We start from the raw sequence: 27,425 nt of genomic DNA, 5'->3' as shown, positions 1-27,425 counted from the left end.
GTGACTGACCTATTAACACAGTGCATAGCCCCATTTACATTCATTCACACAACACTCGCGTATGATTACACACTCATTTTTTGCACAATGTACACAAACAGAATTATGGACTGGCACATACTGTTTCTGTCTGCAGCACACACATGCAGAAAAGCGCACAGTGTTGGTAAGTCAGACTAACTGGCTCTTGGGCTAATTGAGTAGAGTGTGTGGCCCTGTGTGGCCCCGGTCTGACCCCTATGTAGCCGAGGACACAACTGAGCCTCTGCTTTGATACATTTGATACGGTTTAAGTAAGGAATGAAGACCTAAGCCTGTTTACATTTGAACTGGATTAGTATTGGGGTGACATCGCAGAACTAGAGAGAGAGAGTGAGAGTCGGGGGGAAGACAGAAGTACTGGAGGGCATGAAAAGTGGAAAAGTCTTTATTGTAAATCTAAAAGGTAGTAGTTGTTGCTTCATTTCCTTTAAGTGGAACCTTTGTGTGCATAAACCATGAATAAGTTATACAAATATTTACAAGGCTAGTCTACCTATCGAAGTGTGTCCATGCAGTAAGTCTGGATCAGTAATGATGTTTACAACAGGCATCATTCCATTTTGTATTTGTAAAATGGGTCTCTGCACATTATTGTAATGGACTGAATACTGTATAAATGTGATACAGGTTTCCATGTCTGTCTTGTTCTTTCTCTCTTTCAACATTGCCCCCCCCCCCCTTCACTCTTATCCTTTTTCTCATGTAATGATTTGATGATGGTAATGGTTTCCTACATTCTCTACAAAGGGCAGAACCGACGCTGTCTACAGTTTCATGCACTGGAAGTCCGCCAGAATCGGAGAAAAGTAAAAGGGTGAAGGAGGGGGACGAGGTCAGGGTGGATACTGGAGGTAAGGAGGTCGAGTTATGAGTCTTGGGGTATAACAAGGTGTCCTCCCTGTTATAACTTCCTTTCAAGACATTAACATTTCCTGTTGTTCAAAGTTCCATATGTCATGAACACAGAGAATTCCCCCAAATAAATCACAGTGCTTGAAGCTAAAAATGTCTTCTTCTCAGAAATATTAATGGCAGCACAGTCGTCAAAGGACAGAGCATAAAAACTCTTCGGAAAACCTCTGATTCATCATCAGCATAAATTATCTTGTCATTTGCAGCAACAAATAGCACATATTAGATTTAGCAAGGCTGTAAGTAACTACAGTAACTAAGTGATAAGATTTTGCCTGAAGGTGTGTCTCGCCAGTGCTGGGACTTACACACATGGACACACCGCCTAGATGCTGCAAGTAGAATGGATCCTTTTGTTGGAGCTGGACTGCTTATTCAACTGATCCCACATGAAAGAAGTCAATGGAAGGGAGAATGACGAATGAATGTGTTGGTGCTTGTAGTTTACATGCTTGTACAACTGCTGGTGTGTGTGCGTGCGTGCCCGTGCGCACACACTGGGCAGTGTGTTTCTGTGTGTTTGCTTGTTTGTCACATGATGTCCTGTGGCAATCCCTAACTAACCGTACAGGCGCCAGTGGAAGGTTGCGGGGTGGGGGGGAGGGGGTGAGAGACGGGCATGAGAAGATGCAGAGGAGCTATGGAGCTGTGGAGGGGGTCACTCTGGCAGACTGCTGTCACATGATGGGCATATAATGAAGCCAAACTACATTCAAACTGTTGAACAACTTAGCAAATGACTCATGACCTAACTTAGCACTGTGTAAACATGGGGCTTCAGTTCAGCCTTAAAGGGGACATATTATGAAAAATCCACTTTGACAGTGTTTTTGTATTTAAAGAGACACACACACCAAAACGAAGCATTCTGAGAGAACTGGTTTATACAGAGTCACAAGCCTGTCCTGGTGCTTGATTCATGTTATATTTTTAACCAAAGCACAGTGCAGATGAGCTCAACATTGTAAATCGAGAACACACCTTCTTGCTATCCTTTGAAACTTTGTGTATGTCCTCCAAACTTGGATCTGCTTCCTGTTTTCGGCAAAGAGCCTGCAAAGTATAATGGAGGTATTAAACATATTTTAACCTTGCAGTGCATTTCATCACTATCAAATAAAAAAAAAATAAAGCATCAGGCCAAGGGGGTTTTCTGAGCCGAATGCATTTGGCTCGATAGAAGTCCAGACTCAGTACACAAAGGATGGACACAACCGTCACTGAAAGGAAACAGAGTGTGTCTGTGTGTGGCTCTTCATCACAGAGCTTAGTGTTGCTGTCATAACTGATGCTCACACTCCATTCATCACACAGCCTGCATGTGTGACTGGGCCTGCGTGTTGGATGGTACTCGAGGAGTGTGTGTGAGACTTAGTCCATGTAGCCGAGGTGGTTGTGTTTACCCAGTGCATAAGCAGTGGTTGGCCGCAGGCCTGGTACGCCTGCCCATGATAGGCCACTGTGAAATGTGGTTGACAGAGGCGGCCTGTTGCCCCCTCCGCTCTAAGTCAGTGATTCAGTGTGTGTGTCTGTGTGTGTGCTTTCTGCGTTGTCTATGCATGACTTGGCATACTTGGATGTGTGTAAATGAATAATAGGTTTTATTGACCTTATTGTGTTGTTGGCACCAACAGATCTTTATGTGTCAGCGACACACCAACCTTAGTTTTATTACTTTCAGCTGGCCAAAAAGATGTTTTTTATGCTGAAAGGAACAGTGGTGGCCAAGGGGCTAATGTTTGGTCACAGAAGAGAAGGGAGAGATGAACACCAAATGGAAATTGTGTGGGAAAGGGAAAATGAATCAATGGAAGGCCCTGCCATCCTGGCTTATGCAGCAGGCCACTCTCCCCTCGTCTGTCGTCTATTCCCCCCCCCCCCTTTTCGTTCTTGAGCTCTTGATCACTTCTCTTTCCCCTCTCCGCTGCATTCCTCACAGTTTTGTCAATCTGCCAAGGAAACGAATCAGAGAGCCTTCTCTCAGCCACCAGACTTTTCCTTTGTCTCACTCTGCCTATTCTCTGCCTCTGTCTACTTGTAGTTCAGTCTGCACCCTACTGTTTCAGCACACTTCACTTTGACACGCCACACTCCCACTTCACAGCCTGTGATGTCACATTGAAGCAGGGGCTGTTGGTAAATGACCCGAGGTTGAACAAGCTCGTGTCCTGTGAGCATTTTTGTGGTCTGATTAAGAATAGTACACTGCTCAAACTTTATTTTGGGAGAGTTCTTCTCTTGCTTCTGTCCGCCCCTTTAAAAGACTTTGATTCTCCATTTTCACTCTAAGCTAATTTGATGCGTCTGTACATGCAGATTACCATGCTACAGAGTGTGTTATTTGCACCAATAATTAAATTAAACTGTTTACATCACTGACTATTAATTAATTTTCCATGTGTTGTTTCTTTTTTCTCCTTTTTTTTTCAAAATGATCTCCAGTGAACCATGGCACTGGTGAAATGTTTCAATCAGACGAGTAAATAGAATAATTCTATCAGTCAATTTGGTCTTGTCTTACATGGGTGATTAACCATGTTACCCGTTGTTTTACTGGCAAGGTGGATAAGCTGGTGATGCACGCACACAAATACAGAGATGTTTGTGTGTGTGCATGCATCAGTGGTTGTATACCCTGTTTGTGTGGCTTTGATGCTAATTAATACAGGTTGGACAGACAGGCGCACATGGCACACACAGAGAGAGAGAACATAGATTATGCTCACCAACATGACCCTCACAATCTGACCTGACAGGACTAAAAGATGGGACATCCTAGAAGTTAGAGGAGATAATTTAAGCTTTTTTTCCCTGCACGTTGACTTGTGTTTGTGCGAGCATCGCTGTCCTCATATCTCTGTACTCGAGTCTCTACACTCTTTGCAACCTTTAGTGCTGCGAGCTGCTGAACGCATCCCTCTGCTGTCTCTCTCCTAGCTCTTATCAGACCAGATAGCCCTCAGATAGATACTCACACCCACACAGTCAGAGGCTCAGCTAGCCACAGCAGCTGATGGGGCTGATGCGAAGTGGCTATGACGACATGACAGGACAGGGGCCTTATCTGTCGTCATGGTAATGGCCATGATGGAATGATGACAATCTGGTATTTGCTTGCAGGACGGCAACACATGCTAAAAATGCGTTGGTGCAGACATTGGAAGCACAGAAAAATCAGGTGTACTACAATGGTCACATGCATTAATGAAACTGCCATTACTGTTCCAGCCTCGGTGTGTGTTGACACACACACAAGCGAATGATCACGGTCATGCAAAAAACCACAGGGAAGAGAGTTTATGTCATTGGCCCGTTTATTTTGACTCATCGTGCTCTCACCGCGGTGTCTTTTCTTTCCGACAAATATGACAGATGCATATCATGCTGTGCAGTCTGCTCAGGGGAGATAAGGACCAGTTAGGCGCTGGGTTGCAACATCCCACTGAGCCAATGAGTGAGCACAAGGCCTTTTTCATACCGATCCTCAACCAGATAGGCCTTCAGTGCGTGTGTATGTGAGCGTGTGCATGTGCGATGCCCCTGATAATTTTTGTCTTCGCTGAACTCTGGCATCTACTGTGTGATGGCATCAGGTCGGCACTCGTAATCTCCTGTTCTGAACTGGTTTTAAGTCAAAACTGAAGTGAAATAAGGACAGACAGTTGAAGAGCAGGTTGTCTATAGAATGCGTGACGGATAAGGTCATTGAGTTACACATGCAACAGAAATAAATGTAAACCTCTTCACACACGGCATTGCTTCAGTAACACATCTCAAAAGCTTTCTTTCAAATCCACAGTTCTGATCAAAAAGTGCTCTTGAGAGTTGCAGTTTTTCCCAAAAGAACCAATATTTTCATCTGCATTTTGGTTCTGAGATGGTTTCATTTATTTTGTTGCTGTTCTCAGTGCAGCACGATGTGTTTTATTGATCTTCTGATTGTTAGGACTGTGATTGGCCAGTATATGTTAGTGTCAGCCTATCTGAGTTCATCTGTAGTACCTGCTAAACAAACCACACAGCAAAACCCTATACTGAATATAAACACTCATAAAAGTTGTCTTCATGACAGGTTTCTGCGTTAGTGCTCTGATGAGCAGGACTTTAATGAAGCCTGGCCAGCTGGCTTGGTCTGACTTTATATCCTTATACTACAATATATATACTACACAAGAGGAGCTTTACTTTGTTTGTGGACCACTTTGTCCATGAGAATGAAGTAAGCTTAAAAAGGAATTCAGGGCAGAAACAGTGCAGCTCTGTCACTTAATCCACCACACAAGCCACCATCTTTCGTCAACAAAAGCTTGCTGAACAGCTTGAGATTCTGAGCCGGTCTCTGTGGGCTGCTACTGTCCTCCACAGTCCTCCCGCTCTCTGTCTGGTCATCAGTCCCTGTGGGAGTGTCCAGAGGATTTATCCAGGGGAAGGCACCTGGGTCCCATCCTCAAGCCCTGGCCATAAGCCAAGGTGCCCAGGACTCACCCACTCATACCTTTCTCCAGTTACTTTCCAGTGAAAGCGAGTGAAGCGGGGTGGGGGCTGGGAATGGCAACAACATTATACAGGCGCAGAAGAGGATGGCAGGTCCAGACGCCCACTCCCATGAGCCCTCCCAGGCATTAGTACTGTACTTGCCCCCCAGTTTGTCAATGGGAGCCTCCACATGAATGGGCTCATTTGTCCTCAGACAGTGGGGATGAATTTGTCTGTCGGAGCAGGTGAGCAGGAGGGCCTCAGCACAGCAGAACAAGGCATGAATGAGAGCTGAACACTACCTGTCCCAGGTGAACATCCTGAATGCTCCCTGTCCCCGGTGAGAGGAGACTGACCTCCTTTCAGGGCTGAGTCGAGGGAGGGGTGCTCTGCATGTCCACACCCTACTTGAGACAGCTGCTTTGGAAGCAGATTACACCCTCGTTTATGAAACAACGTTTAACCAGACCAGACTGTTTGGAAAAATGTCATGGCTTATCTCAATTTATAATGGTATTAGTTTGAAGTGTAGACAGTTCCTGTTACCTTGGACATTAACGGTGTCAGGATTGTGTTTGCAAAGAGAAGAATCCAGACACACAAGCAGAGTGTAACTTCACTGTTACAGTCAGGGAGAGGCAGGTTCCAAGTAAGAGAGGGGATAAACATGGCAGCCACAAAGTCATACAACAATATAGTAATCACTCATGAGCCCTTTCATTATTTATCTACATGAAAACCTTTGTAAAACTACAAAATGAAGGAATTAAGTCCATTTTGGGGCCACTGTTGGAGGATTTGAACTCCCTCTTTCACTTGTATTTGTATATCAATAAGCCACTTATCTTCTGAGAGTTCATTCTAAACCAAAAAAACAGATTTTTTAACCTCATAGTAGCTTTAGTGTTTAACATTTTGTGAAAGTTTCATCATGAGACCAATAAAGTCAGAAGTCTTAACTTTTTAACAATTTTCAATAGCCCCAAATTACATTTTGTTATAAACCATGGCAACGTTTCAAGCAATAGAAGCTCTAACTTCCTTAGACCAAGTGAACAAGCCATAGTAATCAGTCTCTTTTAGCAGTCTCTGTCAGATCTCTATGGTCTTAATTGGTCCTAATAGTACAGCATAAGTATTTCCTGTTTGAACTTCTCACTTCCTGTTTTTTCATGTTTTTCACCGCTCTGAAATGCTGTGTCCTCAGTCCAGCTCCGTATGCAGATGTAACCACTGTAGTCTCAGCCTTCTAGTGTTTGGACTTAAGTGGAATAAAATCAAGAAGGACCATCTGGGTCATGAAAGAAATGAAAAATATTGTGTGATCACAAAACATTTGGCTTTTTATGACTAAACTTCTAACATTTGAAGAGATGATCAGTAAGATTTGACACACACTGGCAGTTCAGGAAGCAGTTATTTCCTGTCAACAGAGGTCATCAATGCTTATCTGTCAGCTCCACTTCGAAACCTAGTTGATGCTTTTTACAGAGAAACCTTTGCTGATCACACCATCGGCACCGATTGTTAAGAGTTGTTCGAGTGTTACAAAGTATATCCGCCTGGTTGCTATGAATAGTTCTCACAAGGTGTTTTACTGAATGTACCAACCTTTTCCTGTCGGGGGGGTGTATTTCTATGAATTTCTCTTCATCCATGAAAAGAAGAAGTTCACAGGCGGATCTGATCACAGCACACTCACTATGACTCGCTAGACATTAACATTCAAGCAGTTGAGCGCTTGCTCAAGGGTAACGAACAAGCAGCCTACTGAGTGACTGAACTTTCTGACAAATAAAGGCAGTAATATATGTTCGGTGTTTTTATTATCCAAATACTGTTCCGTCTTGCAGCCTTAATATCCTTCTAGGGGTCTGATGAAGGAGGGATGCTTTTGTAGTAAGGCCCAGGCAGAGGTCAACCCCCACCACAACACACACTCTGAGAGACCTGCATCTGAACCGCGCTCCACTTCCTTTCATCTTCAACGTCTCGCTCTCTCCCTAACTCAACTTTGTGAGGGGATGGTTGGGATACCTTTTGATTCCGCTAATTCAATTTGATGGAAAAACAAATACACTGGGGGAGTAGGAGACAAGAAACGAGTAGGAGTAGTAGGGGGATGTAGAGGGGGGGAAAATGAAGAGTTACATGGAGCTCAGAGAGGGAATGAGGGTTGGGGGGGGGGGGGGGGGGGGAGCAAAGGGGAGGTAGGGAGTGGAGATGAGTTGAAACATCCAGTTCCAGGTTGAAGTCATAAACCTCTCTGTGCTCTGTTCTAGTTGGCCACCATGTTCACCCCGCCGACGCAGCCGAGATCTCTTCTCTTCATCTCTTCTGTGGAACTCCACTTTGATTGTGAAGATAAGTAACATCCTATTTTATGGCTTTCATGTCACACAATTCACGATGATAGTAAAGAGGGGATGTCTTAGTCAATGTAGCTGCAGGTCCAGTGAGGCTCGATAAGTTACAAGTATACAAAACCCTCTCATAACAGAGTCAGAATGAATTTATTGGGCTAGAAAATGGAGCATTGGTGGCACACGCTGACTATCATCACACTTTGCCAAGCATTCATTTCAAGAGCAAGCAGTATGTCATGTGCCTGCTACCTTAAGTGTTTTTAGGCAGCTCTGCTTTACCACAAACACCCAAACTGCCTTCATGCAGACATGAGGTTTGTCACACATCATTCTTGTATGTGCTGCACATGTGTGTTTATTTCTGTGTGTGTATGTGTTCAGGCAAGGGGAGCTCTGGGAATCGCTGGCTGGGCAGACATGCTGTATTATTTTTGGGACAGCGGCCCCCTCTCTGAAGAGTGTTGGCTCTCTCCGACTCTCCCTCTCAGGCTCCTGGAGTCCGTCCAGGACCGGCCGAGGCTCGCTGGCTGCAGCTGCACACAAAACCGCTGGAGCAGTGGTCTGTACACGGCCCAGCACCCACAGCACTACGCTACACACAGATGTCTGGACTGCTTATTGGCAGTCAAGTGTTACATTTTCACTGGTGTTCAGCAAGTGGATCAGGGGGATCCCCCCCCCCCACCCCCACTGAAAACAGACACTCAGATGCAGCTCTCTCTCCCAGTGTTGTGGCTGTTGTGAGCGAGCTTCAGCTGACAACACAGTGACACATTCACACTGAATAACAACACAGCACTCTACTAAATTCTGGGATAAATATTATTCTCAAATCAAAATGATCAAGCCCCTGGGAAACCCCAGCAGATGAGCCTCCGCAGCAGTCCAGCAGATGTGAGCAGGGTGGAGGGTTCAGCGAGGGGTAGGGGTCCACTTTTAGCTGGGTCTGCTTAGTCTGATGGTTTGTGGGTGTGCGAGGCTTTGCTGAACTCAGTAATGATGACCTTAAATTAGCCTCAATCGAGCAGACTCATTAGCATCTGGCCCTGTTCATAGTTTCTTCAGCCCCCTTTTTTTTATTTTACTGTAATCGTTTAAATGGGAGAGAGAGACACAATGACTTGACAGAGGGGAGAATGGCGGAGGTTAAAAACAACCAGAATAAGAGAGAAGACCGAAAAAAAAAGAGAGAGTGAAAAAAGATCAACAAAGCAAAAAGAAAGAGAAAAAGCAAATGAGCAGAGGGAGCAACAGAGTCGACGCCTGTTTCCTGGCAGCCTCAGCTGCGTGCACATCTGTGTGTGAAGGGTCTGAGCAGACCCCCACGTGTTTGCTCAGGTCGCCTGATTGCCTTTCCTTCCTCCTCACTCTCCCACTAAAGACCCGCTGTCCTTCCGCTCACTCCAATCACCACAGCCAAGCGACAGAGGGCCATAAACAGTGAGAAAGGCTCATGACTCAGTATTTACCACGTTAGAATAGAGATGTCATAACACAAGGATTTTCATTTGTTGTTTGGTGAAAGAAGGGAGAGAATATCTGTTTGTGTTTGTTTTCTCTCCCATGTGTTGGAGCGAACATGTGGGCAAGTGCACATGTAGGACTGTGTGTGACTCCTGAATCATTCGCTGGAGACTGCTGTCTGGGTACGATGGTCCAGCCTGAGGCCTCAGCTCCACAAAGAGGCCTTCTCTTAACAAGGCACCATCACAGATAGAGGAGGAGCCTGACCAAAGCATTATCACGCTTAAAGGATCACAGAGCTTCCCTTGATGCATCTGATATCACTTATGATTTTCATAATCCAGCACTCTTCATTAAAAGGAGAGTTTTGTCTATTGCTTAGTGTTTGTGTGAGAAATGTGAGAGTAATAATAAGAGACAGACTTAAGTTATGAGGCGGTGACAGATTTTACTTTAGTATTCAACTTTATTTCCTTTACTTTTGTGAGATGGAAAAATGATAAAAACGTACAGCTCAGGGACTTTTCATCTAAGATAGATCAGTGTTTCTCTTTACGTAATAACCATGAAATTCAAATCATAACAGTTTCCATGTGTCTTTGACAAAAGCTTAAAGAGTGAAAATAAATTATCGTAGCAATAATTATAACATCAAATATAACAATAATAATAGCAATTAAGCATTTATAAACACTCTATTCACTGTCCTTTTTCCATAAAAGTCAATTATTAAAAACAGGTGAGCGTTGTGGTAGCGTACAATCCAGCATGTCAAGAGAGCACTGGTTTGTGGGTACTGTGTATGCTGTGCGTGACTGGTTCATAACAGCGTTGTAGAGCCGTATCTGTGAGCCAGTCTATAGACTTCCAGCACTGAAGAGTTGGTCTGTCTGGATGACAGACTGGAGATGGACAGGGTGCACATATCTCAGTATATAATGAGATGGTTGTGAGGTGAAAACAGCGTTTCTTTTTAAGACCTCTCTTGAGTCTCCAGGTTAATGGGTCAAGGAGAGGTGGGTACCAAAGTGACTTAGTAAAAATAAGCAAAAAGAATGATGAGCGTCTCCATTCACTCCATTCCTGCATGCTTTAGTCACACAGGGACTAACAAAACTCCTCATCACATTAGCTCTTCACAAAGTCTGCTTAAGTCCTGCTCTGCAGCGTCCCATCAGTGAGGTCAGGCATGACGTGACCCTCAGTCATTAGTCCAACTGAAGGTCACTCCCCTCCGACCACTGTACATGACGCAACAAGTCTGCTCAGCTTTTGGCAGGATGTGGAGGCCGTTTAGTGTTCATGGTGATGTTTAGGCTCCTTCAGACAGAGGAGTCCGGGGTCTAAAAGGACCTCAGTGAGGCTCAGCCCAGACCGGCGAGCGATTGGAGTGGTGGGGGTGACCGAATGAAGGGTGAATGGGCGTGGGAGTAGGCAGCATGTGTCCTGAATGGCTGAAGGGGGGCAGATGACCCATGTGGGCCATGTGACTTGTGAGACCGGGCGCACCGCCGAAGGGTGAGGCCTTGTCCTGCATGCACTTGGATAGCTCATCAAAACCATCCCCAGCTCGTTTGTTCCTCTTGGACTTGCTCGACATCTTGCGGTTGCGTGTCTGGATGCCTTCTTTCTTCATGGTCAAGGGTCTGTTGACCTGTGGACAACAGCACATTAGCTCAAGGGAACCCAGACAAAAGTTTCAGTGATTCTGAGAATCTTTTTATTTTTATTTTTTACTGTTCCCTTTTTTATTAGCTCATAACTTGATATTCAAAATCTAGTCAGATGGCATATGATGGTCTGAAGTTAGCATATACCTTCATATGAGGCCAACATCAAGAGTGTTAGCAGTGTGCTATAAATAATGAGCAGCTGTTTTGCATATCAAGCTCCATAATAAGGCGAGTCAGGGGCGTTTTTGAGCTTTTGTCCAATTTAAAACCAAACACAACCAAGTGTCAAAATGAATACATGGGGATGAGGGCTGGCTGGAGCTGAAAGGAGCAGCCTCAGACAAATCCTCATCAGTGTAACCGACGCCGTTACACTGAATGACAGTCCCACCCTGCAGCCTCTCCTGGGAGTAACGCCCCCCATTGAAACAACGATGGATTAATAAAAAAAAAAGCATAAAAGAACAGGACTACCGGTGGGTTCTGCTCCACAGGGTGAGCAGGCTTTGCTTCCACACTCTCACAGTTTCTCTGCTCCTAAATCGATACGAGCTGTCCGCCCACTAAACCAGTTAACGACCAGTGCCCCCCCCCCCCCCATTCCCGAAGAAGAAAAATAACTAAACAAAAAAAACAACACTTAATTAAGTGCAGAGTTTTTTTCCTCCTTCGGACTACTTACATTGTGCAGTTTATAGTAAAGGCCGCAGGCGTTGCACACCGGGTCTCCATTCCCGTTGCGCCTCCACAGAGTGGTGGTGGTGGTCTGGCAGTTTGCACAGCAGGTGCCTGCGCGTCTAGCAGCGGACTGAAGGAAACAGAAAATAGATAATCAGTAATGACTCTAGAAAATAGATGATCTTTGACACGTTGTCGAGGGCAGCGTGGACACTCTCAAAACTTTCGAGGCTAAATATCACGCTTGTTTTTTTCACCTAAAGAGCTTATCATTTCCCTCGCTCCGTCTTTCAAAGCACATCACTGACATTTCATAGACTGGCTCTGTGATGTCTGCCTCGGCAGAAAATCAACAGGAGACAGGCTGATATCTTTAAATTAAATGGCGGCACGCGGAATTTCCTGAGGTTTCTCCTTTGACCACTAGACCACGTGCAGGGCAGCATCAAAAGAAAAGAAAAAACAGAGTGGAAAAATTACTTTACTTCTCGATTGAATCAATTCTATGCAGACCGCAACAACCATGATCACATTTTCTCATTTGAGCAATAAGATACAGTGACGTTGTTATAAAGCCTGCCTGGTGCTGTTCACCCCGTTCTCTAGGCTACATATCACATTTAATTAGGCTAATAAAAAAAATTCCGATACTGAAAGGTTACAATACGGTTACAATTTTTTTTTCACTCTTTCTATTCTGATCTGGGTTAACTGGACTTGTAAGTTGTGTAATACGCGGTGTCCTGCCAGGCAACGTGCTCGTGCGTCCATTGCAGATCAATTCTTCACACATAATAAGAAACATTAGCTTTACATGCAAGACCCCTGCGGCTCTGTGGTCTGCAGTCAGCCTCCTTTTAACTCACTTCAGGTGGACCCTAACTCTGACTACCATCGACCTGGACAGCAGCAATAACTGCGGACAATGTGTACTGTATGTAGGCAAAGTTAATGAAACTGTTTTAATATTGAAAAGGTTGCAAAGAATGAAGAACGAGACGAAAAACGTAAATCCACTTCTTTTTTCACATCCCCACCCCTCGCGCTCTGTCTCTTCACACATAAGCGGCTCCTCCAGTGTTGTGATAATCTCTTTACAGTACATGTCAGGCCGGCCACAGAGAATGCAGCGCGCGGGTTGAAGGCGGAAACAGCCGGGAGCCTGACTTCCTTATCTGGGCCGGGCAGATATCCGGATAGGAAACAACTGGATGCCCCTTTGAACACAAGTCTGAAAAACACTTGAGCTGAAAATGCAAAAAGCTACAGGCGTGCGGGACGAGCCAATGGAAAATCTAATAGACTTTTCACGAGAAGGAACGACGTGGAGGTGGTCAAGGAGAAACATGGAAAACATCAGCAGCAATGTTAGAGTAAACATTTGAGAGGATTTATTCAACCCTCCGAAATGTTACTGATCTTAAGTTGCAAGTTAAAATATCATTACATGAAAATGAAGAACATTACAAGACCTGCAATTATTAATATCCCGGATAAGAGCAAAGCATCTTGTTTTTATTGTTTTAAAGTATTACTGTCGTTTAATTTGATGTCCAAGCCCGTAATTAAGTTTTATTATTAAAAAATTGCTCTGATCTAAATCATTCGATATTAGCCCTAAGTTACTGTAAGTGTACGACCTTCTCTGTTTTATATTATTAACGGCTTTTTATCAAATGAGTGTCCTTTTAATGCCTATCTTCAATGCCACTAATATAGAAAATTATTTACATTTATTTAAAAAAAATGGTATTTGTTCATTTCTGATTTTTATTTTAAATGTTTTACATAAAGTGTCTGCTGGTAATCAAACAGGCAACCAGTTAAGTAAAAAAAAGTGGATATATATTATTTCTGTTTAACTGTTAAGGATTTAGGTTTGAAGGGACAAGTATAAGTAATGTAAAATAACTATGAGAAGATTTAAATAATGTATTGATAGATAGATAGATAGATAGATAGATAGATAGATAGATAGATAGATAGATAGATAGATAGATAGATAGATAGATAGATAAAAAAATGCCGACTAATGTTTCCAGCTCCTGCAGTGTTAATGTCAGAGGTAGTTGTGCAGCTCTGCAGCAGTGATGCATCCAGCACAAGAATGTTACACGTCCTCCCTGCTTTTCATTTACTCATGCTTGGTGTTAACTTAAGCAGCATGGGCATTGGTATCAGTAACAGTATCAGAAGTACCAGCAATAAGGATAGCAGGAACAAAGGCAATAGTAGCAGTATTGTAACAGGCCATGGAGGCGGATCATCAGGGGGTGAGGGGGACAAACAATTCCAGGAAGATCATAGGGAAAATATAACTTTCCTGGAATTGTGCTGCCGGCATCTGCTATGTGCTCATATTTTGGTGCCTTTTCTCTGTGGAGTGATGGAGTGAGAAGTGGGACTCACCAGTCTGCGTTTGGGCTTGATGAGGGGTCTGTTCTGGCCGTTCATCTTATGGTATAGTCCGCACGCGTTGCACAAGTAGTGGCCTGTACCATCCCGTCGCCACAGAGGGGTGGAGGTGGCACCGCAGTTTACACATTCACGGCCCTCTGCATAGAGTTCAAGAGGAGACAAGAAAATTTTATATAATTAAAAAATTCACACTCCAACAGAAGCAACAGTTAGCAGCTGTTCAGTCCCATCGCATGCTTGTAGTGCTTGGAGACCTTAGATGGCTCTGTAATATTATGAAGTTGAAATCTGTCCCATGACATAGACAATGTCTATATCATTCTGCAGGTGTGCACGGCTGTCACGGACACAGACACATACATGTAAACTGATCCAGAGTTTGGAGGCCAAAGACAGCTAGAACATGTCCAGAGGTGTCCAACAAGACAAATGGGACACACCATCAAATTAGGACTACATTATTTATCAATGTGGCCATCTATGAGAGGAAACTTAAGTGTGTGGCAGTGGTATTAAATGTTGCAGTCTTTAATGAAGTCGATTTAATAAAGTAGGTAGTTCATCCATTATTATTAAACAGTTGACATGCTCTTCTGCTTAAAAACCTGCTGTTTTAGTTTCTCCTGCACGCTCTCGTCTACATTCAGGTTTGACTTACTTTAAACAGCCTGTTGCTAAACCGACCGCTTCATTTAATTCAAGTCTCCCTCTCTCCCTAGAGCATCATCTCATTATTCCTGTTATAATGCCAGCGACACCCACAGTCCCACCCTCGTCCTACAAAGGAATCTGACCTGAGCAAAAAGCTATGTGCCTTTTGAAATGCATCTTGCTGCTTCTTTTTTGTACCTCCCTCACCTTCCTTTTAAGTGTTTCGCAAGTATAGCAGCCACATTAAGGTGGTTCATTAGCACTTAAAATATTCACCAGCTATGACTTGTGTGTTTAGTCTTAAGCAATGTTTCGTGTTGAAATAAGCATGCAAACCTATAATTCAAAAGGTAGACAAAGAGAGGATGATAAGTTCTGGTTTGAGGCTGTTTCAACAGAAAGCCACAACATTGTAAGGTATCTGTGCTGACAGCTGAAATGTCATTGTGGCATTTTGTACAACAGTCAATCACCATTGCTGGAACTGGACATGGACTTTGATAGATAAGAGGCTTTTTAATGCTGTAGCTGATATGTTTGTGTTGCCGATTCAGACACGGTCTGGTCAGATTCTTTTAAATGTCACAGTATAACATTTCTCTGCAACAACAGCTCGCAATCACTGCGATTATCAGCCAGTCAGCGTTCACCAGATGTATTTAAAAGCATTAGGACAAAGGATGACAATTCTGGCTGTTACACAACTACACACTTCTGAGTGTCTGTTGTTGTTTTGTTTTTTTTAGTCCATTAATTCAAAGAACAGCTGGAACAATGTAGGGAAATTACAAACACATTACGAAAGTTAGTTGTTTTTCAAATGTCTGCACATTAATGTCAGACAGAGAGCCCAAATAAATATCCCACTAAATGTAGGCTAGTGTAATGAGCCTGGTGTAATGAAGCTGATGTTTATCCAGATAGACTGAATTGATTGTCTCATATATGGCTTTAAGAATTTTAAAGAAATGAGAAAAACAAACAAACTTAGAATTTCTGAGCAAACTGTTTTCTAAACTTTGCCATGATGCTCTCAGCCCTGCTTTTATAAAATAGGATTACATAGTTGACGCATACTCATTGTGGACCTGGTTGCCTGAACTTCGTGTCAAAGCACTGGGCCAAGGCCATGCTTAAAAACACAAACAGCAGGGCTCTGTCGCCTGGGCTTTGTTAGTACTGGGGAGAACTGTGGGAGGGGTGGAGGTCGTGATTTGTTCACTTGGAGGTATACAGGATGTGGCAGGAGCCAGGGCGTCGTGACTCTTTCATTTTTAAGTGCAATAAAGGCCATTTGAAAAAATAACAATCCTCACGAAGAAGAAGAAGAAGCCAGAGTTTTAACGTAGGCTATCGAGGAAATTGTTCAAAAAGTCGACGTAAAATTGTTTGATTTATGGGAAATGTTAAAGTCCATTCACTGATTGTACTTTATACATTTTATTTTATCGCAAATAAGGAGGATGTTTATGAATTGTTATCTTAATTAGGCACATAGCGTAGGTCTAATCCCACTTTCTTTTTCTTTGAGTTAGAAGTAGTGAACGTTTAATAGCCGATGGCTCACTGAGGCTGTAGCTGGACATTTAGATAATAGCCTACTTGACCCGATTAGTCTGATGAGTTTCATCTCGGGGTTGAATAGTCCGTTTGAATGGAAGTGGCTCACGAGGCGGTGGGCCAAAGACAAATCATGTCAGAACAGGTTTGAGAAAAGTCGCCGATATTGAAATGGCAGGCAACTTCTTGTAAGTGATCCATCAGAGAAAAGTTGTGCAAAACAACATTTAGGCTACTACTACACATATTTAAAATGGAACTGAAAAAAAAACAATTTCTCTGGACCAAATGTGCAACATAGTGTCAACATTTATTTCCAAAGAAAAAACAATCTGCTATTATGATTAATGAAACAATGTTATCAAAGTTTTTCAGCTTGATCTGAACCGATGTGAGACTCACCTGAGCTCGACCGGGCTTTGCTTTTGCACTTTGGCGTGAAGCTGGAGGAGGACCCTCCGAGCAGGCTGCCTGGGTGGAAGAGACTGCCGCTGTATTCGTGGTGAGGCAGCGAGTAGGCCGGGTAGGTCGGGATGGGGTGATGCGTGGCCTGGCTGTTCATCGAGGCCAGGCCGCTGCGGAGCGGACTACAGCTTTCCATTTTCATGCTGTCCGCAAGCGGCACCTGGTACTTAATCGAATCCTTCTCGTCCATCCTGGTGGAGGTGGAGGTCGGGGAGGTAGGGCCGGGATCCGGGGACACGTCCTTCGGAGGTGTAGGAGGGAAACTGTAGAGGTGCGGGCTGGAGTGGGACGCCGGAGTAAGCGAGGCCACCGGAGCCGTACCGGTGTTGCTGCTACAGGGGTAGCCGGAGCCGCTGGTGTGCAGGCCGGGTTTGCTGAAGTGGCTGACCGCCCATGCGTTATGATGGTGGGCAGCGGACAGGGCTGCTTTCCCGGGGTCCAGCCAGGAAATACTGGGGCTGTGGATGAGGTGTGGTCGGCAGACCTGGTTCCCAGTGAGGCGAGCTGAAATCCAGAATAATAAATTTACTTTATTTCGGAGCTTCTTGGCACACACAAGGAGCTTTCTTTCTTCCAGTTTGCACAACAAAAACATGTCCTTACCTTTTAATTGACTTGAGTCCGACATTTAATTTTGTTTTGGGATAAAATGCTGTAAATTCTTCTATAGGCTACAAGTCAAAACTATTTTTTCTCACTTTTGGTAAATTATCCCAAAATAATTCCCTTTCTTCAATTCTCAAACAACTTCATCTGGTTCAGATAGATAAAATTGGTCAGAATGGACTAAAAAAACAGTGAAAAGTATCCGCTCGTCAGCACAGTATCTTTTATCGACTGCAGCTCTCGGACTAAAGGTTGTTATTAGGGAATTTGCGGTTTTTATTTTATATCCGGGAAGTGCCTCTCTCCCTCCCTCCAGAAACCCCTGCCCCAACACACAGGGGTTAAATGACATACTTCCCTTTCCCCTCGCTGTCATTTGCTAGAAATTCCTTTTATGTTGCTGAAGTGGCCCAGAAAAGTCGAGACGCACTTTTTCATCGAATACTGCTTGAATTTTTATAGACTAAATCGTCACATAATCATGGCAAAAAAAAAAAAAAAAAAACATTTCAGGTATGCTCTGTTTTTTCAAACTTGATTTATAAGCCTAAAGAAACGTTAATAATATATTTTTCATTTTAAACCTATAATCCTCGTCACATTTCTAGATTAAAATGCCACTGTGAATGTGAGAGCATCTCACCGTGTGCTTGGCTGTATGTGACCCTGGCCCGGGAGTTGGTGTAGTACGGGTTCCCTTGAGAGTCCAAGTGGTTCAGAAACATGTCAACTTCGTCCTGGGGCAGTAAAGGCGCCATGGGCTCCATGTAGTTGTGGCTCAGACTGTGATGATGTGAGTCTGGGTGCTGGCTGTTCAGCACTGCATGATGGTGCGCCATCCACCGAGACTGATCCGCTGCTGCGACCTCCATGTCTGCACTCTTCTCCTCTAAAGTTGTCTGTGTGCAGGGCAACTTTTAAGCTATTTTTACCTCCAAATGGAAGTTTAAGTCCCCTTATAGGCCTAGTCCTTTGGCTGTGGAAGTCTCGTCTGTGTTTGTTTACTTCAGAAATAGAATCCGTAAACAGCCCGGGTCTCTCTGTTAAACCTGCAATGAAACGAGAACAAATTGTTACTTCATAAACTCAACATCAACGCGTCATCTTTTGTACATTTATCCAATCACAGCCTTGGACACATGACAATACTTTGCCCACATTCAAGTCCTGATGATTAAAGATAGAAAACAAAGTAACCTCATGCGTGCGTTCTCTCTATGAAAGCAAAGCATTCCTTCTCCGCACAAATCCGAAATACAAATGTTTCCTCTGAATATACCTGATGCAAGTGCGATCAGCTGACGGTAAACACAGCTCTCATTTATATACCTCCTGATCCAAGCGATGCTCGACTCATTAATGAGATGTGGCGCAGACTGATGCGGCTGGCGCCAGTAAATTCCCATATCAAGCCACATGGGGCGGAGTCTCGCTCTCAGCCAATCACAATCATCCCTGTTACAATTGGTTCTTTGCATCTTTGCTCGCCGTCTTTCAATTTCCATTTCTCTGCACCGAAAAACTAAAAGACTTATCAATCAGCAGAGTAATTTCTGAGGGGTCTTTCTCTCGTGTGAGGCTCACACTGAACGAGCAATCGGCCCGTGATAATCTGCTTTTTAGCAGCAGTTTAAAGCCTAAAGACAGACATATAACATGAGGGGAAATTCCGACTGCACAATACGTGGCTTAATGGTACAATTACACGGCTTTGTATAGTGTAATCTATTTTAAATGGCCCTCACCTGCAGAAAAGGCTACGATAAAAATACATTTCAGAGATATTTTTAAATTACAAGAATACTATTTTTTATCTTTTACATGTTAAAGCTGCTGATTTAAAGTTTTTTTTTTTGCAGACGGCTGTTATGTAAATAAACAGTGTCTTCAGCACCTCTAAAACCAACAGAGGAGGAGTCGTTTTATGACCCCGAAATTGGCCCCATTGTTGGGAGCGCCTAATTGTCTTTAATTAGTGGCAGGACATTCCTCTCGTGAAAACAGAGGTTTTGTCTCGCGGACAGAGCCATCAAACACAGTTTGCATACTAATGGCGCCTCTCTCTCACTTGGTGGTGCCAGGGATGGGCGCAAGGCCTCACCTATGAAAACCAGTCATTCATCAAAGTGTCTGTAAACGCCTTCATTCAAAACTAACAATACAAATCATGAAAGTAATCAGAAACTTGAATAGAAGCGTAACTTATGTTCATAATGGTTATATAATGAATTGGGCTGGTTAATAAAGCCTGATTCTGGCAATGTGAATACATTCTTGGGGCTGTTGTGATTAACACCGTTTAGCCCTCTCTCAAAAAACAAGAACAGTTTAACTTATTTATAAATGTGCATGCCATGTGTTTATTATTTTAGCCTGGTATGGTCTATGCTATTTTAATGTGTTTATTATGTATTCATGTAATCGCTGAATTAGCTTTTGTGCGTGCGTAAAATGAGTCCTTGCATTCTGCTCCATGCGTTTATGTTTGTGGGCTAGAGAGCGTGGCCGACGTGCATCGTCCATTGTAACTGTGTGTTTAAATGTGTTGTGTGTTTTGTGTGTATTTTCTGTCTGACAGGGAATAATTGGAGGGTCTCAGACCCTATATAGAACGGCCGCCTTGCTGACGCCTGGATCCTACGTCACATTTCTACGGTGGGGGTTGAAAGTTGGTGGGATGTGTCACGTGAAGCTTCTAATACCTGGACAACTCCGCCTCATAAGACACGGTTTGTAAGAAGCAAAGAAGCAGGTCATTAGGACTCCACTCATGCTCTGATCTAATGTTATAATGTTGTACCTGGCGTGTGTGTGTGTGTGTGTGTGTGTGTGTGTGTGTGTGTGCGCGCGCGCGCATGTGTGTCAGTCATCAGTCTTTAAATCACTGGCAGGTTGCCAGGGGCAGTGAGTTGATGAGCTCAGCCCTTTGAGCTTGTCAGCTCCAAAAATCAACAAATTAGTGCATGTGGGGCAGCGGAGGGTTGACTACCTGAATAACTGACATTCCAGTGAAAAAAGCAGCACAGGTAGCAGGTAGAGTGGGAATATTAATATGACCACTCCCTTTCATAAATATTGCATGATAGCACACAATAGATCAAATAGCAGTCTCTCTCTCTCTCTCTCTCTCTCTCTCTCTCTGTATATATATATATATATGTATATATATATATATATATATATATATATATATATATATATATATATATATATATATATATATATAACATAATTACCATCACATACACTTGAACTTGGGGTAACAAGGACTCCCTCTGTTCCAGCATGAATGGATGGACAGTGATGCTCCCATTATTGATGCAAGTACTGAAAGGACTGTTTTTTTCTCCACAGTTAAATGTCACTACACCCGTTGCCTCTGTGCTGCATGTGCTCTGGCTGTGCTCACCATCAGGGCCTGTGAGAGTGGGTCAGGCTCAGGCTGTAGCTGCTGCATCAAGCCCATTGTTGTTTGCATGTTTGCCAAATGGATTACTCAGCAGGATTTAGCCCCTCTGTAATTTATACCTTCATTAATCCCATTTGTATCTGTGTTGGAACAAAAGATGGGAGAGGGTGATGGTTAGTGGAGTGTGTGTGTGTGTGTGTTGGGGGGGGGGGGGGTTCTTTGGCTTTCCCTCTGTCTTTCTCAAGGACACAGCAGTATTGTTTCAGCCAGGGGTGCTATCCTTGACTGGAAAACAGCATCCCTCTCACAACACCTCTTGTGCTGGATGAGAACTGTGTACAACAACTGTAGGACTGCAGGTAGAGCTGCTAATGAACAACAAGATTATCATTCCGATCCATGCTGTTATTAAATGGGATTGGCTTTATCTACCTGTTTGTTCCCATTGGGCACGGTCATCCATCATTATCCAGAGCGGAGGTGTGTGAATGTGTGTGTGCTGGATGGGGGGGGGGGGGGGTGAACAGCCACACTGGGCCTTGTGAAGATAAGCAGATCCAGAGAGAAGAGAATGACACAAACCAGCTGAAGCATTATTGTCCCCTTTACTCACGGCTAATTAGATCGAGCCAGGGCACCGGGGGCTTTATAGTCACAAGCACCCAGACACAAGACCCTCTAACTGCTGGGAGAGGAGCCTGGATGCTGCCATGAGAGCAGCACTCTCTCCCATTTATGCAGTTTGAGTACAGAATAACAACATTTCAGAATAATGCAGGACATAACAAATAATGTGTACAGTTAACATGAGGAGAAATGGAGCACGTGATTCATAGGTTTATAGCCTCAATCCCTTATTGTGAGTTTATGACAGAATTATAAAGAAAAAGTTCTCTATGGCACACACATAATATAAAAAACAGACTGATAGTGACAGTGAGCCATGAAACATGGGTTTTAAAATCTATACAATCATTTATCTTCCCCTTCATTCAGTCATTTAAAACCTTTTTTTTTTTTTTTTTTTTTTTTTTATTTCACTGCATTTGCCTTTAAATCAAAATGATGCTAACACACTGTTCTCATTCACACACCACTCCTTTACATTGGTTGAATCACAGAACAAAGCGTCATGCACAGGTAATAGAGAGAGCTTGTAGACTCCGGCTGCTGCATGCCTGTGCACACTCTGCTCTTCCATTGTACTGATGTGATTGCTCTTCCTGCTGAAGAAAGATTTCTGCTCAGGTCCTTTATGCGTTTGAAAGCGTGACAATTGAATGGGCTACTTTTGTCGACACTAATATCATGCTGATGATATAATCCATTTGGTGATCGAGGGATTTTTTTTCATGGAAAATAACTCCTTGCCAATGGCACCAGAGAGTGGGATGAAATAAAATTGATTAGCTTACTTGTGGTAATTACGTGAATAAGTGGATTTACCGAATTTTTAAAACAAATTCGCCATTTAATTTGGCTGCATGCACTCTTGATTTAGACTCATTACTGGAGTTATTGTGCAAGTTCATTGGAAGAAAGAAGTTGAATATTAACGAGTATAATAACAAGTCGACTGTGCCACTTAATGCATTATCGTTTGAATAAATAGAACATCTTTACGCATATTAGGCTACTGGTTATTGCACTGCTTTAATCTTGCTGAAGATGTTATAATGTATACGCAGCTCAACAGAATAACCTACAAATAAAGTCCAGGTAAATGTTAATTTAAAAACTACATTTAAAAAAAATAGAATTAATTAGCACAAAAATCATTCGTCAATAAAATAAGTGTTTCTCACATTATTTGTGACGATTGATAACCCTCGAACTGACCTGTTTAACTGTCGCAATTACATTTAGCTATAAATACCTGGCTACTTAGTCTAATATTTTTAAATTACATACAATAAAAGCATTTTCATGGAACATTAAAAAAAAAAATACTTCAGTATTTCACTGACCTGCTCCAGTCTGATGTGAGCGGAGCGACTGCGCTGTCCGAGTCAAACCAGTGAAAGCCTCAGATCCATCGCCTCACCACTGTTCTCTCCAAAAGACATCAAGGGGAAAAACAGCGGAGGAAAAAGACAAACCCTGCTTGTTAAAGATGCTGTCCTGCCAAAAAAGGTTGCTGTCTGTATCAGCAGCATGCAGTGAGCGTACCGTGTGTCTGCGCTTCGTGTCTCACTCTCACTCTCTCTCTCCCTGTCCAAACCTCTGAGAATATGAGCAAGAAGTTCAGCGGCTGTAGGAGAGGCTGCAGCAGCTCAGCAACGTAACTGCGCGTCAGCTTGCAGCATGTTTCCGGGTCCCGTTAAATGGACAGAAGCTGGCAGCAGCAGTAGTAGGCTACCTGTTAGAAAAAAAGGTGATCAATAATTCGCCCCAGTCAGCATATTATCTTTGATCCCAGTCACCCACACTCAACTGTAAAGCCACTGACTGGTTTTTGAAACTGCCTGTTCATAAATTAATTTAGTAGAATTTTGTTTTGAGTACATGTGTAGACTCACTTCATGGGTCTTTTTTTAAATTATAATTTTCAGCTTTTGAGGGAGTATAGGCCTACATTAAAAAAGAACGTTGTTGAGGTCTTTCTGGTCTTAAGGGTCACCGAAAGTCTCAGCACGGTCCCTCACTTGTCCCATGAAGATGAGAGTGTAGCATAATGGGGGTGAACGTCGTGAAGTTTTCCAGCCCTTTGTGTATCTGATAATATTAATATGCTTGCTGTCACTTTTATTTTTTTTTCATAACGCCATTGATGTCATGTGTGAAGCACCTTGAATGGCCTTGTTGTTGAAATGTGCTACATAAATAAACTTGCCTTGCCTTATTCTGCCCTCATTTTTAAGCTTAAATTGTGTGTAACTTTGACAGCTCCGCTTGAAATTGACCTCCAGAGATTTTACTTCATGACTCGAACCCATGCTCCTCCCCCGGCTCCTGTGTTAACTGTGTTAAACAGAAGAAAGACCCCCTCCCTATCTTTTTAGTCCTTTATAATCTCCACACTAACAACAACTTTGTAAAACATGCAAAGCCCCTGAAATCTCCTGCACGCGACCTGGGCCCGTGCGCGGCGCTCGAGTCCGGCAGGTGCAAGGGGCGCGAGGACCTCTGCAACTCGGAGCTCGTGCTCCCCAGAGTGAACACTCACACAAAAAGAAGAGAAAGGAAAGAAAAGAAAAAAATAAATGTGAAGTCTGACTAAATTAATAACATTTGTTTCAATGTTTAAAATCACTCGAGCAAAGATGTAAAAGCTCTAAATGTCGATATTTGGCAACTCTTGATAGCTCAGAATAAAGAACAGGCTTAACTTCTCAGTGCGTTTTTCGATACATCATAGCTCATAGGCTGCTAACCTTCGAGGCTTTAAAGAGGATTGTGTTTACAAGTTTAGGCTGTATAAATTCTCCAATCTGGAAAGAAAAGTATTCTTTAAAATCATTGCAAGCTGAGTATAGTTCATTAGGAGGTTCATTTTACAATGTGTAGGCTACGGGGTATTAATTTATTCTAAAATATTTATTTGTAAACATAGTATAGCCTACATTTAAATCTATTTAAAATCAGTAGCATGATGGGAATGAATAACATGAGAATCAATGACAAAAATGTATTTCAAATATCAATTCAATCAGATCAGACGAGCATGGTCCAATATTAAGATACACGTTAATACATCATACAAACACATACAACTTTAACGATTGTATTTTAAGTCGTCCTGTCAGGATATTATATCCTGTAAGACCAACCCCCAAATTAGTCTATTATAGCAAATGTTTTGTTATATGTTAAAAAATGACCGATTATATCAATCAGCAGACCTAAATCAGATTTACAATATACTGTTATGTTTGTGTTTGTGAACTTGCGTTGTTAATCAATTTTATGCATGTTCTGCACGAGACTCCGTGTGTGTGTTTGAGTGTGTGTGGACGCTTTTCTCTGCACACCGCAGTAGATGCCGGGGCCCTTCTCCCTCTGATTATTACCGGGGGTAATATTTCATCGGCACCACGCAATCTTTGTTCTCTGTGAAGATAATAAATGGCCTAATCGTTATCAGCAAACTGCTGGGGGTGTCAGCACCGACCGGGGCTGCGAGCGGGGTCCAAAGTGCTGCTGAATAAATTGGTGTTCCTTATCTCTCACTCCCAGATTATCGCTGCCTTTTCAAACTTGCACAACAAATACATTCAATGCATCTAATGCATCATTTGTGGAGGGGGGGGGGGATCCCTCAAGTTGATAGAGACAGATAGGCACAGGGAATGAGGAATATTTACACGTTTTATACACTGCTGCGCTACTGCCAATATATAAGCTCTATTTACCATTTGGAAGTTTATTGGCCAGACTTTAGGTACACACACTTTGCATATCAATACAAGCTTATAAGACATACATCACTGTCCTATGATGCTTATCTGTCTGATTAGTCCCATTACTGCTGCAAGGTTTAGGTCCTTTTTGAATTTAGACTGGACCACCTTTAGGAAATCCACGAGTTTTTTATTTTTATTTTTGCCGCTTTTCAATTCCATTATTTATATTTTCTCTGTGCATGTAAAGTACTTTATATTGCCCTTTTTAAACAATAAAAAAATCAAGAATATAAAAGTAAAAATTATAAAGTTAACTTAAAATGGGGGAAATATCTCTACTCATTTGCAAACTTTGATAACTTATTAAAGTAGCCTACGATTTAAATATTTTGGGGTAATATCACAGTGAAATGCAGTTCACGTGATAAGCTTTGTATCCAGCCAATGTTGTACTTGTTCAGATGAAACGCATCGAAACGTGTTGGTGTTATCTTCAGTTTTACAAATAGGCTCAACATGCACTGTTAGTTTTCTCACATTCAGTTTTGTCCTGTCAGTAAAGGCCTGCTTCTTTTGCACGCGGGCCTCACTTAGGCCTGTCTTATCTTTTAAATCAACTGCTGCTGTATTTGGTTTACATAATGTCATTACAAATGTGAGACATAGAAGACCTTCTATATTCTTAATTGGTGTCCTGCCTGTTAACTTTAATTCAACGAGTAACAAGCCGCGTGCCCCCGAAATTCAGTGTTGTCTTAATGTTTGAACTGATTTTCAACCATAAAAAAATAATGCTAACGGCAAAACGTGGTAGCCTAAACTGATGTTATGTTCACAATTCAGTATTTATGAGTGACATTTAAAAAAAAAAAAAAAAAGATTTTCCCCATAGACGCGCGCGCGCGCACACAAACACACACTCCCTCTTTTAATACCGTGGCATCTCCACCGGCCCCGGTGCTCTGATGGTCTCCTAGACAACCGAGATAACGATGCAGCAGTTTTCCATATCGGTCCTGGAGTCTATTATAGCTCAGGATTAGCTCTCTTTCTGAAAAGGTCAAACACAAAGTCACCAAACCTGCCTCTTTTCCACCACATATGGACATTGCGCGTAGGCACACTTATGAACATGCATGTGCACGTTCATCTGCTGTCATTAAAGTAATGGTACTGCGCATTTTCTGCGCTGAAAAAACCCCAGTAATATAAATGAAATTCTACCGAGGAGGTAGAAGTGCCTTGTATCCGCAGCACTGAGGAGGAGAGTTTCACACTGCAGGGGAGAAGCAGTGAGATCACAGAGGAAATGATGTGCTGTTATGTAGCGACCCCTGGCGACCAGAGGGAGCAGTAACCTCACACTGACAGTACTTAATGTTACTCTATGTATGGGAATACTGTCTGCATGAAAGATTTAAATGACTTAGCAAGTACAAAAAAGTAATAATCATGAGCCCAGAGAGGGAGGTTGGACTTGCTCCACAGCTGGAATGTTCCAGCTGAGATTCCCGGTGGCAGGACAGGAAGTTAGAGGACCTCGGACAGGAAGTGTGTTCTCAGAGAGGGCCAGCATCGGGTGGAGAGAGAGAGCGTGATGTTTCCTGTTGGCTCTCGCATGTTTGGAAGCCTTAATAGCTCTGTACCCTCTCGCCTTTCTCCTCAGTTTCTTACTCGTCAGTTCACTTCACACCCAACACAAAGTACAAATCACAATGGCAAGCTTCTAGCAGCATCTGCCTGTACTGACAGTGTTAATATATAGGAACGCTATTAGAGGACAGTGGTAAGCCAAGACAGTAGATCATGTATGCAGGACAGGATTGTGCCACAGGATGCAGATGTCACCACATGAAGTGAAACTTCCTGCCCATCAAAGCAGCCAGTGCCAGTTTAATGGACTCACTTTTAGCTGCCCACAATAGAAAGCAAGTACGTGTTCATGGAAATAAGGCAAGAAAATTCAAGAGGGAGAGATGCTGGAGAAGATGAGTAGAAAGCAAGTGAAGAGGGAGATTGTAGGTGGAGATGTGATGGAGCGATATGTGGATTGCAAGAGGAAAAGTCTCTTTGTCTCTCCTGAGCTCAGTGGACAATCAAAGTTTCCTATCAGCTCTGGAGTAGGGGAAATTGGCTGCCCTGGGAAGGAGAGGGCCACTCTCAAAGCCAATGGGAAGTGCCCCTGTCACTCTCATCAGATCCAATAGAGAAAGTAGGAAATGTGTGTGTGTGTGTGTCTGACTGAGCGCACATACTCAGATGAGAGCTTTTTAAGGAGAGGGTAGCTTTGTTTCATTTCCCTTCATGTGATCAAAGATGATACAAAGTCTAAAGTAGTGTCAGACCTCTATGTGCTGCTTAT

General features: G+C 43.0%; 1 protein-coding gene and 1 long non-coding RNA gene across 6 annotated transcripts in view; one reads left to right on the top strand and one right to left on the bottom strand.

Annotated features, from left to right (window-relative positions):
• The window catches only part of LOC306822186, a 61,769-nt gene extending 48,348 nt beyond the window's left edge, over window positions 1-13,421 (top strand). The window contains exons 3-5 of one of the 2 annotated variants that reach the window (XR_013778862.1): window positions 7,713-8,355; window positions 12,483-12,618; window positions 12,712-13,421. This is a non-coding gene — a long non-coding RNA (uncharacterized lncRNA). Of the gene's footprint in view, window positions 1-7,712; window positions 8,356-12,482 lie in introns of both variants that reach the window. The other variant, XR_013778863.1, reaches the window with a different exon arrangement.
• Window positions 8,349-24,957, bottom strand: gata2a (GATA binding protein 2a). Of its 4 annotated transcripts, none has more exons than XM_079340985.1 (6): window positions 22,688-24,957; window positions 17,955-18,360; window positions 16,643-17,209; window positions 14,021-14,166; window positions 11,616-11,741; window positions 8,349-10,914 (listed from the first exon to the last, which is right to left on the bottom strand). In XM_079340985.1, exons 2-6 carry the CDS (start codon window positions 18,181-18,183, stop codon window positions 10,615-10,617), a joined length of 1,368 nt encoding a protein of 455 aa, XP_079197111.1. In that variant the 5' UTR covers window positions 18,184-18,360; window positions 22,688-24,957; the 3' UTR covers window positions 8,349-10,614. The 4 variants fall into 4 exon arrangements, with proteins under 4 accessions (XP_079197111.1, XP_079197110.1, XP_079197109.1 ...); XM_079340984.1 differs by lacking the exon at window positions 22,688-24,957 and adding an exon at window positions 18,509-19,150; XM_079340983.1 differs by lacking the exon at window positions 22,688-24,957 and adding an exon at window positions 18,591-19,150.
• Between the last annotated feature and the right edge of the window lie 2,468 nt (window positions 24,958-27,425).

This window comes from Symphodus melops (assembly GCF_947650265.1).
Source record: "Symphodus melops genome assembly, chromosome: 4".
Lineage (NCBI taxonomy): Eukaryota > Metazoa > Chordata > Actinopteri > Labriformes > Labridae > Symphodus > Symphodus melops.
The sequence above is the reverse complement of the archived record's forward strand: the minus strand, read 5'-3'. Positions and strand labels throughout refer to the sequence as shown.